This window comes from Microchirus variegatus (assembly GCF_963457635.1).
Source record: "Microchirus variegatus genome assembly, chromosome: 4".
NCBI lineage: Eukaryota > Metazoa > Chordata > Actinopteri > Pleuronectiformes > Soleidae > Microchirus > Microchirus variegatus.
Genome location: NC_139805.1, coordinates 1563494 through 1577297, shown reverse-complemented (window position 1 = coordinate 1577297; position 13804 = coordinate 1563494). Strand labels below are relative to the sequence as shown.

Genomic DNA, 13804 nt, shown 5'->3' with positions numbered 1-13804 from the left:
AAACACTTTAGCCATTGCTTTATAAACTTCTGTATTGGATTGTGGGGCAACATTATCTCCTTTCCTTTCATTAAGGAAGGTCAAGCGTATCCTTTGCTAAAGGAGATGTGAAATGAAGCAATGAAGCTCACTTGCTTATAGCATTTAAACGATAGAAATTAACCAGGTCTTATTATAGCTGGAACTGAGATGCTACCAGGTCATGTCACACACTTAGGAACCTTATGAAGCAACTTCTTTTGTAACCTTGTGCAGACATCATGCAGTTGACTGCAGGGGGTGTAAGAATGCATTGATTCATTAGAATATTGCTATATTTATATCAAGTGCTGTATTGACCCGGAAATATTGTTGAGTGGATTTTGTGTGGTCACTGGTCGGCACATCACCACATTGAATGAATTGTTGTTTTTTTGTATTGTCCCAGCCTGAACCATTTATATGTATATCAGGAGCAGGGTCAGCTCTACAGAGGTGGCCATTTTGGATCACCATGTTTTTACAGTAGCCCATAATATAGACAAAGTTTTGATGCTAACTGAGGACTAATAAGGTTCTCCAACACACTTAGAACGGGAGGGTGAGGTCAAGAATATTCAACTGTAAATTCACCAATACATTTTACAAACTGTACACCAACCGAATACACCAACTAAGGTTGCCGTAGAAACACCTCAAACATGGTTCCAAGAAATGGGACCGCAATGATATTTCATATCATACCAACAGGTCTATATATTTGTGTCAATACTTCATTTCCTTTAATATATATTCAGTTTTTGTCACAGTTTTGTCATTGTGGAATACAAAGGGTATAATAATGAATAAAACAATGTTTTTTTTAAACGAATTCAGAATAATGCTACAAAATGTGAGAAGACTGAAGGAATCTCAATCCATTGTGAATGCAATGTAAATATCTAATACCTGTTCACTATGGGAAGAAATTCATCAGTTTTATTGTTTTTTATTGGCACATTTATAACACAAACTCTGACTCTCTAGCCTCCTCAGAAGAGGAGATAAAGAACTGCCGTCTCACTTTATGTCACTGACGGCGCAATTTATCCAAACGTATAATTATGTGGAAAATTACAAATGGATGGCGGAGAGTCCGTCAGGTGCAACCCATTTGCAAAGTAGCTTTTGCTCATTAATACAACAGAATGTTAATGTTGTATTATTCATGTTGCAATTTTGAGATGCAGATTTTTTTTAATTTGTGATTTGATGCCTTTTTCACTTTCAAGTGGAAATATAAATAAATGAAGCAAAAGAAAAAAAAAAAGAAACAGCACAACCATGTTGATGTTTTGTTTTTAGATTCCCATTAACACCTTCATGCTGTGGTTCTGGCTGCATGTGTTTATTGCAATGCTCTCGTTGTTGTTATTATATTTTTGGTATATTCATGCTTATGGGTAGTGTTGCGTTTTATTGTGGAGAGACATTTTGATGTTCATTTGTTTTTGTTTTCATGTACAGATGATAGGATTTCATGATGATTGTAAAGATTTATTCATTCGTGCAGAAGACATTCTTGTCTTCCTCGCTCTCATCCCCATTATTCATTCTTCTGTAACCCCAAACTGTCCTTGCCTCTTCATCTAACCATGTTTCTTCCCTCTCTTTTTTCTGGCCTTTCCTTCTCAGGGTTTGTGAGCTTCGACAACCCAGGTAGTGCCCAAGCTGCCATACAGTCCATGAACGGCTTCCAGATTGGAATGAAACGCCTCAAGGTGCAGCTGAAGAGGCCAAAGGATGCCAACCGCCCCTATTAGCCCTCGCCCCAGCCAGCCGCCACCAACCTGGTGGCCGGGGCAGCCATCGCACACAGGGAAAGACAGGTCAGACTTTGAGGAACTGGTGTTTTCTTGTCACTCTAGTTTCATCGGCGATTAACTGAACCAACGCTTACACAACAAATGCAATATTATATTGACAAATGTTCAAATGGCAAGCCCACTTATACGGCCTGATGTGGGCTCAGTAACCTTTTATGAATGTCATAAAACATTTGCAGCTGCCCAATAACTAGCTGATCATGTGCAAACAAAGTACTTGTAAGGAATAGTGATGAATTGTTTCCTCCACATCTAAAAGCGGATTGAAGGTTTTGCATACTTTCTCTATAAGGATCCATTTTTATTTTTTTTTTGTGATGAAAGTGACAACGTTTTGTCTTTCTTCAACACTAATTTAGGCTGCATTTACACTGCAGGTCTTGGTGCACAATTCTGATATGATGCCTGTATCTGAGAGCCTTTCACAAATGACCCATACACTTTTAACACATGGGGGGGAAAACAAACTATGATTAAGATTAGTCCCTTATTAGTCCCACAGTGGGGAAATTCCAATTACTGCAACCGTGAATTAGTGAACACACACAGCACACAGTGAGGTGAAGTACACATTAACCCGGAGCAGTGAGCTGCCTGCATTCATGGGCGCTCGGGGAGCAGTGAGGGGGTTAGGTGCCTTGCTCAGGGGCACTTCAGCCGCGGACTGGTCGGGGATCCAACCGGCTACCCTGCAGTCTCGAGCTCGAAGCCCTAACCACTAGGTCACAGCTGCCTAACTACAGGGTGGGCGTGACAAATGGAAGTGGTGTTACGATGGAATTTAGAAATCCTTGCTTGAAAGATATATCCTCTGAGTCCTTGTCCTTGGGAAGAAAAGGTCATGTGCACCATGCAGTGTAAATGCAGCCTTAAGCCTGCCCCCACACTAGAGGATTTTAAAATCTGACTTGATTTTAAAAATGTGGGAGCGACCACAGACACAACTAATTTTGTAACCGATGTTCAGTGTTTTACTCCTGAGAAAGCACTAGACTAAGACGATCCAGTCATGACGCAGGACCGCACACTTTAATCAACTTCAGGGAGGAGATTCCAGGGATTTGAGATCTCACAGAAACTTCAGATGAAACAGACATGGAGGTGGAACATCTGCGTTGTCAGTTCATAGCTGTTGTGTGTGTGTGAAGTTTTGTGCTGAGAAAAAAACTGTCAAAGAAGTCAGGGCTTTCCCCGTTTCCCGCTTATAGGTTATTACGGGGTTCTGCTCACGCTCCAATCCGATGACGTTAAAATCGCATCAGTTAACCACTCACACTACAGAATAATTTGGCCAGATAATCTGTTCAAATCAGCCTGAAAAATGGAAATCACCCAGGATTGTCCTAAGGGACAGAATTGGTCTGACATCCAGCCAATTATCCTCTAGTGGGTGTGGCTTTAGAGGCCACGCCTACATGACACAGGTACTGGGAATCAATTAACCTCCACCTGCTCGGAGGTGGCAAACAATCAAGGCTAATTTGAGAGGTTAACATACATAGAAACATAAGAGAATATATTAAAGAAAGAAAGAAAGAAAGAAAGAAGATATACCAAAATAAATGTTATAATTTTTCTTTCAAATCAATGATAAATATAATTACATTGGTTTCTTGGTGAAGAAAACAGAAAATACCAAGGTTTGATCATCTAAAATGCCACAACAAAAATCACTGTGTAAAAATGTGTAACACAATACTCAAAAGGTGTTGAACAATCTGATGTTCAACCCAAGGATGTATTTAATGAACAAACCCTAATGGTTTCCAACAACATCTCAAGGAACTTTAACATCTATTCATAACTGACACTGTGGTTGTTAAAGCAAATGTAAATATATTTTTTATTGAAACAATCCCTTAATCTTGATTTATATCTTGATTTATATAGCACTTTTCATACATATAAAATGCAGCACAAAGTGCTTTACATAAAAAAAAAAAAAAATCACCATATCCACCCAGATACATTCACACAGCTCAATAGATACAACTAAGACAAAGGAGCTGAGGAAACAGCTTCAAACATCCTCATATGAATAAATTCCTCTTAACATTTATTTTTATCTCATGTCTCAACACATCTGTAAAATAAATCTTATTACTTGCCCTTGTGGTTAGTCATATGTTGCAAAAAAAAAAAAAAATACAGTAGCAGCACAATTTAACCATTTGATTTCCTCTCTCAGGTTTTTTGGTATTGACAAATATAACTCCCCAGAAGAGGAGGTAACTTGGAGGTTTTACTTGGACTGAACATTGAATATGACCTAAAGTGACTTTGGGTTATTGTTTGTAATGGCATCGTTTTCTCCTCTGGCATATATACTTATCTCCACATCTATTTAGGTGTATTCTGTTTCTATGTATGTTCAACTGTCACCCTTGATTGTTTGCTGTGTCCAAAGCATGTGTGGGCTGATTGTTGTCATTGCCTGCACCTGTGTCAAGTAGGCGTGGCCTACATTATTGCCAGAGTGTTTCGAGCCTCAAAAAAGAGCTGAAGGCTGATGCATATATTTACAACAAAGCTAAATTCTAAATAAAGCTAAACAGGTGCTAATACTGGACGATATCCACAATGGAACAGTGCAAAAACAGGACTAAATCTCTATATGGGAAATGACAGTGAATATGGATGGGGGAGGAAAGACAAGATATGCAAAAACAATACAAAATATGCATAACAATACAAGGCTATAGACAGTACTGTATCATTAAAAATGTGAACAATTAGATAAGCACTAAAACAACACAACATACAGTGCATGTCCAGCGGTAGTAATAATAAGTATAACATGTAGCTTAAGTACTGATTGTCAGACTGAAAATGAGCCAAACATAGAGTGTGTGAATGTACAGTAGAAAATGTAATATGAGTGTGAAGGATAGCAACACAGTGTGTTGTAGAGGATGGAGAATGGGGGAAGAATTCATGCCCAAAGTCCGGCCCGGGGGCCAATTGCGGCCTATGTTCAAATTTTCATCGGCCCGCACCCTCTGTTATAAAATCAATGATATGTGGCCCGCCAGCACTGTTGACCTGAGTATTACATGCACAAACGGTCTGTTTGCTACATTGTAACATTTTCTGACCAGTGCGGACCAAAGCAATCCAACTATAGGTGTGAAAGCGCCGTTTTGAATGTAGTTTACAGTGAGCATTTAATAGTGAATAATATGTAATGTTTCAAATGAACTGAGATATGTTTAATATTCTCTGAAGTGTTTCTTTCCTGACAGACTTTTTCTTCATTTTATGTGGTCTAGAAATACGAAAGGCAGAGGGATTTTGGTAAAAACTTGAAAATAAAAAGAAATGAAGGATGTCATTTGCAATAAAAATGTCATAAAATAGATATTTTGTATTTTAAGGTCACATAGAGTGGTCCTGTTGCACATATATGTTAGTTATGGAGGTCTACTTACATATATTAACTTGTTTTCATGGTCAAAAACCTCCTAGTTGCTGAGAACTAGCCGATAGAAATCCTCTTTTCTGACAGTGTTTTTCTGCTGTGAGATTTCAGGGTGAACTTTCACCCCCAGAAGACAAAGTCTTGTGATTGGCCAGTACTATCCAGCACATCCGTTCTCAGAAGCGCAGCGCCCCCCTCTGAAACGGTGGATGCACTGCTCCTCATTATCAAAACATTGTTTTAACAGTGTTTAAAAATAGCTTCTTCACGACTCCCCGCCTCTTTTATGACTTTAAACCGGAGTCAGACCCAGAGTCAGAAGACACTGTTGCTCGTGAAACACCTCCACAACGGACGTTATTCTTCTTCTGCGGTTCAATTTACGTAACCGGATGTGCCCGGACTAGTGCCCGGAGCAGGACGATCGGTTGTTCAGGAGAACCGCTGCTTACGTAACTATTACGGGATTTTCAGTGATCTCGTTGAGCCCCGAGATTACAGTAAAACACAGCGTTCTCAGCAATGGCTGAACTGTTTGTTTCGAACCGTCAGGGCTTCATAAACAAGGTAATGACGCAGATACACACCAAAAAAACAGCGATAATAGGAACTTCCGGTCTAGCTCCGCTTTAATGTTATTGGTTCAAGAATGTCAGGCAGAATGGTCGGCCCCCACACGTTTTTCACCTTACCAAATCTGGCCCTCTTTGCAAAAAGTTTGGACACCCCTGCAGTAGAGCATTGCCATGGTTTTCCTCTAGCACGAGCTCCGTTTGGAACCTTGGTGTACTCAGCCCACTTTATGCCAGTTAAGCCCAACCAAAGTTCCACCACCCCGTGTCATCCGCAGCGATTGTAACTCAATACGCGATGAACATCATGGTGGACAGCACCTGCGAGCTGTACTTCTCTTAATTCAGGAAATTGTTCTCATGCATTTTCCACCAGTATGTTGTCCTTCCCTAGTCTACAGCTTCCATTGACACGCCCACTTATGGTGTCATCGTTCGCAGGAAAATCCACCTTTTGGTTCCAGACTTTTCATATTCTGAACCAATCTATTTATGATGTGAACACATCCTGATTCGAAGTTTGAGGGAGGAACTGCAGCCGTGCCGGAGCCATGCCACACTTTAAGTGTCAAGTTTATGACAGTGAACAGGGTCCAAAATTAATACATAAAAGAAGATAGAATAAAAAATATCCTCTTAAACATCTTCTGAAAATGCAGTTGAATACGATGGCCGAGAATTAACGGCACTAATAATACTATTATTATATTTTTTGTCCCTTTTTATTTTGGTTATTGCAATTGTATTATTTGTTAGTGTTTTATTTAAATAAACAACATTAATTTAAACTTTGAAAGAACTTTAATATAAGCATTATTCCTAATGTTGACATTTTAGTCTTCTATATTTGACATTATGGTTTTATGTTCTCAAGGCCTGAATGTTGGTTTGCCATTCAGTGCTAACAGGATCCATGACTTCTTGATTTATCTCCTTCTAAATTTAATTATTTCATCGTGTGTTCCTTTTCATCTCGAAAAGCACATTGTGCTCAAGCTTGAAAAGTGCAATACAAATCAAATGATTATTATTAAAGTGACATAATGACACAAGGGCCAAAGGGGAGATATAAATATAAGCACGGTCTTCACTAAAATCACCACCTTGTTGCCCTTGTTTTAACTGTCACTTGTAAAAGTCCGAGCAAACACGTGTGTGCAGCATTTAGTCTATTTGAAGCACAGTTTTACAGTGGGTGACCCTGTGTTTTCCTGTAGGTAAAACATCAGTGGGGAAGTGTGCAGAGAAGGAATAGCTTCCTAAGGGAGAAGCATTTATTACCCCTCAGGCGAGTAATTGTGCCGTTCCTCTTTGTCTCCTCCCTTCATCTGTGTGATGGAGAGTTCAGGCTGCGTCGTTCATTCACCGCTGATGACTTCATTCAAGGGCAACTTATCACCCACTCACAAACTGAACCATGCCAGACAGTGTCCCCGAGGCAAATCACTGAGGGGAAGAATAGTGCAATCTCTTATGAATGCGTCACAAAATATGTAGCACAGTTGCTTCTGATAAATCAACTCATAGTGTCTAAGACGATGCTTCTACCATTGTTTTTTTCCTTCTTCTGTGCCTGAGTCTGTGTTCAACAGTTGCAACAAACAACCACAATTTTTTTTTGCATTACATTTGCATACTATATGTGTTTTTTTTTCTCATATGCAAAAACAATAAAAACCTCATAAAGGTACAGAGTTTTTAGATTGATGGGTTTATATCAAGACAACAGGGTTGTGTGCAGTTTATTCTCACTGCAAAAAAGGTTTAAGTGTTTCTTCAGTAAATTCCCATGGAATGGGAATGGAATCAGTAGGGTGAAATATTTTTAGCATATTTTTTTTTTTTTACTGAAAGATGAAACTTTTTGTGGAGTAGCATATAATTAAAAAATCTATGTTTCAATCAACATATTTTTCTCTGGTGATTCCCACCCCGAGTATCGTGTCATATTATTTGTTGATACAGGTGCAAATCTTCACAATTTAGTGTAAATATCCATCCATCCATCCATTATCTACCGCTTTATCCTCCACCAGAGGGTCGCGGGGGGTGCTGTGCCTATCTCAGCTGACATTGGGCGATAGGCGGGGTACACCCTGGACAGTTCGCCTGTCCATCACAGGGCCACATATAGAGACAAACAACCATTCACTCACACTCTCACACCTACGGTCAATTTAGAGTGACCAATTCACCTAATCCCCATATTGCATGTTTTTGGACTGTGGGAGGAAGCCGGAGAACCCGGAGAAAACCCAACGCACACAAGGGGAGAACATGCAAACTCCTTGCAGAAAGGCCCTTGTTCCGAAGATGTTCCAAACGGGGCTCGAACCCAGGAACCCGGGTCTTCTTGCTGCAAAGGCAAGAGTGCTAACCACTACACCAACCGCGGGCTAGTGTAAATATTAACATTTTAAATGATGTGATAAAAACTGAAAATCTACTGCCTCTCTGGTCGAACACCAACTACTACATTCACATTTAGCCAATGGCTTTTTTTAGTCCACCCTCGTTACTGGTGCAAGTGCTCATCACCATCTTTCCTAATCAATGTGAGGCTTGTTGTCGTTGTATGTTACTTCTCTCCTTCCCTCTGCTCTCTACACAGTTCTTGGCATTTTTCAAAATAAGACATAGGGCCGAAATAGCTTCAGAAAATTAATTTTTTATACTTAAGTACAGTAAATGTCATATACTTTAATATGTTTGCCGCGTCTCCAATACGTGGTCCCATCTCCCCTCGGCATGTCTCGACTCTACGCGGTTTAGTTGTGTTTCCATTACAAAATGACATGGACGGAGTCATCACTGCACCGCTGCATGAAACTGCCATGACTTCATTTTACACGGGACACACACAGATGAATGACTCGTGCCTTGTATAGCAGTTGATCTCAGAGTAACTGAATCATTAGAATCAGTTAAAGGTGCCATACTTAAGAATGTGGCCAAAAACAGTTACTACATTCAAATTAAAAAATCTTTTAGGTTTCGTTTTCTGACGAAACTGGCAACCCGTGGTTGCTCGGCAGCTGAGACTCTACTGACTGCAATGATTGGTAGACGGCGGTAGGTGGCGCCACAACATAATTTCAGAATATGATTTCAAAACATGAAAACATGATTTGCAGTCTGCAAAATATTTTTTTTTATGCAAATATTTTGTCTGTACTGTTGTTGTTGGTGAGTTCAGTTTGTTATATGAACATTATTCCTGAGTCTCTGTGACATATTAGGAGGATTTTACGGCCATTTGCTTTAGATTTATTACATAATGCACCTTTAATTATAAAGATTTGTCACAAGATCTGACACAATCACTGAAGGGGAATTAAACTCTAGTAATATTGTAAAAGGTGACTTTGACTTCTTCCAAAGTTGAAGTTTCCCTTTTGGGTACTTTATGCAACTAGTGCAGTGTCCATGCAAAATCTGTGTTTGTGTGTGTTTTTAGTAATTGTTGGTTTGGTGTGTTTGAGTGCTCATTGTTACTATTACACAGCAAAAGTTAAGTGACGGCCAAAAGCCAATGTGTGCTTCTTTTACCAATATCTTTTGCATTACTTCAAACTTGGCACTGCACATACTGTACTTGTGCCCGTAGCAAAAAACCTGTCATGTTTGAAATCAATCAGACCATCGGTTCGAGGGATTTGTGAATAACACACACACACACAGACACACAGATGTTCCTGGAATTTATAGACAGATAATACTATTACTTGAATTTACCTGACTGAAAAAAAAACCCTACCTTTTTTGTGTTCCAGGTTTTGTTGAGCTGAATCCTATGTTGACTACTTGCTGCCCGAGTGCAAACTCAGCATCTGGACCACTGAGGCTGCCTGAGAAACAGAGCGGAGAGAGAGAGAGAGGGATAGAGTGATGACCAAGTCAAGGACATCTCGTTTTTTTTGGATGTACTGAATCTTTGGAACTCAGAGAGAATTTGTACCGGCCTGGTTTGGCCCCAGGATCCTTTTTTTCTTCTGCACACATATACACACCTCTTTCCCCCACAAAACCCTGCTTGAATGACAGCTACCTTTTATGGACCACAAAAGCTTTTACTTGAACAAAAGGGAAGTAAAAGAAACTTTTATCAAATCTACTTACTATGACCAACCCCACTGAACACTTCACAGGAAAATGGATGTCAAATGTCCAACAAGAACAAAACAAACCTTTTAAAAACTGAATAGAGGATTGCCGTAGGAGATCTTTCTGTAAGATGGTTTGAGTTTGGGGGCGATTGACTTTTGGAGAAACAATTTTTAAGGCTTGAAGCAAGAAGGGACAAAAATTCCCAGAGACAGAACTTAAGTAGGGAATGTGATGTTTTTTAGGACACAAATTGGCTTCGATTTGGGATGGCCATCTTTAGCTTGGAGTGCCTGTCCGTTTCCAGGGGATACCGTTGCCAAGGAGAGCCATAGCAACGGTCTCTAGGGAGTCTTACCTGTCATTCCTTAGTTGTTTTAGGGACCAAAAGACCAAACATTTTTATTGCTGAGGACTTGTAGCTCTAATATACTCGGACCACTGCATCCCTTTCAGTCAGTGTGAACTGGCTGAGGGGTTGCACTAAAAAGAAATGTACATTTCGAATATATACAACACATGTATATATACCTATATATTGCTGATATGCTTTTTGAATACAGGCAGAACTATTTCCAATGACCAAATGGGGTCTCTCACTTCGCTAGTTTACAATTACTCAAAGGTGTTTATTTTATTTATTTTTTTCCTCTTTTTTTTTTATTTTTTGTCTCGGGAGGGATGGCGAGTGCATGGGAGGGGCTGCTCCGTATCACAGCCTTATCTTTTTTAACTTGACATCCTAACCTCATAGATAGAATAACATCAGAAGCGTTTGAAATATATGAACTTGTTTATATTTGCAGTACATATATATGTATAACAAGCATTCAAGCAAATGCATTCATATATATAGTATATATGGATAAATAGATATTAATCACAAACAAATATATGTATTTATATGCACATATTTTATATATGTGTGTCTGTATATAGAGCGGCAACTGACTACGTTGAGCTGTAATTTTTTTGTAGATTTTAGCTGGAGTTTGACAACATTGCTCTGCTTGGGAAGAATCGCAAATCTGGCAGCTCCCAAAAAAACTGCAGGCATTCCTATCTCTGATTACCTATATGCTGACACACAATATATTGCTAAAAGATACATGTGTGAGAAAACACGTGTGGTGTAAATATTATCTGAAAATGCAAAAAGCCACATCTTAAGTAGCAGGCTTTAAGAAAATCAGGCTGAATGGTTTTTTTTTTAGAGGAAAAGGACAATTATCTTCGACTCTATTCCAAACATATCTTTTGAGCTTACACACACACACACACACACATTCACACACACACACACACACACACACAAACTTCTCTTTGAAACTTGAACCAAAATGAATACGTCTCACAACCCTTTGCTCTCTTTTGCATTTAGTAAAGTGCATGTAGCGTATGAGCTGTCACCGTGTCGAGGTGTGCCTTGCCACCTGCAGAATCTGCCATCAAGCACTGTGCTCTCAGAAAACAAAGAAAGAAAAAAAAAAACTTAACAAAACTAACACTAACACTACTGCAAGCAGCCAACGCGCTATTATGATGTCAAAACCACAGCCAAATCCATGTCATATCTCAGCCATGTAGAGAGCTTTCGGTGCATGTTCCGGTATTACCAACCATTTTGACAACTGTTCACTGTATTCTGGGGAAAAAAATGCATTCAGAATGTAAGTAGACTTGTGTATACATGTCAGATAAATGCGGGCATTAGGTAACCTGGTAGCACAGGTGCTAACTATCTATTCACTTGCTGGTGTCAAAACCAGGGTAAAGGTGACAGTTGCAACTGACCTAGTTTGACACAGTAAATGCTTACTGGGCCTCGAAATGGTCATGGAAGTGATGTAATATTGATGAATATGTTGATTTTCCATTGAATGACTAAAAGGGGACTCACAGGTATGTGCCACTTTAAAGCTTGACGGTGGGCAGTCTACTTTTGGCGCTGGATGTGGCTACCGGACGTTAGCAGAGCAGTGTCTATTATCTAGCCTGGCGAGACTGCATCTGAATCTCATTTGAGATTGAGTACTGGAAAAGTTGACTTTCAAGTCTTCCAAGAGGTGTGACCGACAGACCTAGTTGAAAATGCCTCTGTCCGCAATTGGATAGACCTGCAACCAGTCAGCCCAATGATCCTGATGACGTATGCAAAGCTCAACAAACTACTCGGAGCTACGTGCATCTAGTAATGGCGTGTAACAACTTTGGCCTTGGGGAGCTAAACGGATCTTAAAACGTAAGCAACAACCTAATCGCTGAAACAGTGTCCTTTGCCAGATGTGGCATCAGTGGCAGTTTATAGGTTGCAACCAAACTAGTGTCTCGCAAGATGTGTTAATGTTTCAAAGTGAAAGCGATTTGACATCTGACATCAGGAGTCGTTGGGTGCAATTTGTCCAGAAAATAGAGCATGTGAAATGATTGGCCGGAACCTGTGTTCAAATATTTGCTAACTGTGTAATGATTGGCCAGCGTTCGTGCTGCCACCTTCAAAGTTGAACATTTCGGTGACATTATCGCAGTCCAGCGACACTTGATTCTGCTCCATTTTATAGTGAACGTGAAGCATTTTAGCCGACGTCTCCACCGTGTACAAGTGAGTCCCCTCTAAGACGTCTTTCCCGTCCAGCCGCAATTGTGGGTCTCCCGTTTGTTGGTACTTGACACAAAGTATATCGTCTTTAGAGGATGTTATATTGCCTTGCCTTATGTTATATGTCACACAATTAAATAGAAACATAAAAGCATAACGAAACTGTAAAATGAAGCAATAAGTGTGAAAAGCCATTTATCCATTACAACTGCTGTAACACAGAGGCTAGTTTCATATTGTTTTAGTGTACAGTTTCTCATAATAGTCGACCAAAATGGTAAAGACACCTACTACATACCTGCAAAAGGTCAATAGACCTGTATTTATTGGACCCGGGCGCAACACATTTTCCGCTGTGGATTACTCAATGAATATTTATATATATGAATATTTATAAGGCTATATGACACTTTGGAAGACGATGCTTTCTGTTGGGTGCTAGTTTTCCCGTAAACTGCTCATTACGCCATTTCCCTCGTGTCAGTGTCTAACCTTTTTCCGCAGCTTAAATAATTTAACATTTACCTTACGAAATCCAGCGAGACTTAACGACACACCAAAATCACACCCAAGGACATTTATGTTTGCGTGTGCCACTTAACAATACACTGAGCATGACATACAAGTCCGGCGTGAGCCCAACGACCATCGCGGCCATTTGTTTTTCCCTTTCACGTTGACCGTGTTCCAAGTGGGTTAGTACAAAAACCTCCCGAACATCCATCTGAGCCGTATTTGAGGTAACGAGAAGAACTGCAGCTGAATGTCATATGTCTGGTATCCCCGCCCCCCCCCTTACTGCGTTACTAGGACAATTGAAAAAATGTGTCAACACACCCTCCACTGCCCTAATGGTTTGTTTGAGCGATCCCTCACTTCTTTCACCAAACCGAGCTCATGTCTCCATGTAGAGTGAAATAAGAAAAAAAAAAAAAGTGAAGAAAGCAGAACTCGGATCAAGCACCTCATCTTCATTTGCTCCAACTTTGAGCTGCAAGTTTACATGAGAAGAGTTTAAACGACGCTTAGTGGTTCAAATACAAGAAACAGAGCAGATGTTTGAATATAAATATTATATATATATATACATATATATATATGTGTATATATATATATACATATACATAAACTGATGAATATACTGTAAATTGTTTCTGTTTTCCTCTGTACAAAGGTTTGCATATTTTATAGGACTTTTACTTCTATCTACAAGGTCTGGATAAAGTACTTTAAATACTCGAAAAAAAATATATGAATGAAAACATGA

The 13804-nt window shown here is 39.6% G+C and overlaps 1 protein-coding gene across 2 annotated transcripts in view; it reads left to right on the top strand.

Annotated features, from left to right (window-relative positions):
- Positions 1-1781, top strand: part of celf4 (CUGBP, Elav-like family member 4) — a gene marked incomplete at both ends in the record, with an annotated part of 118033 nt that extends 116252 nt beyond the window's left edge. For both annotated transcript variants that reach the window (XM_083888372.1, XM_083888371.1), the window contains one exon: positions 1654-1781. In XM_083888372.1, coding sequence (XP_083744498.1) covers positions 1654-1781 — 128 coding nt within the window. The remainder of the gene's footprint in view (positions 1-1653) is intronic.
- Between the last annotated feature and the right edge of the window lie 12023 nt (positions 1782-13804).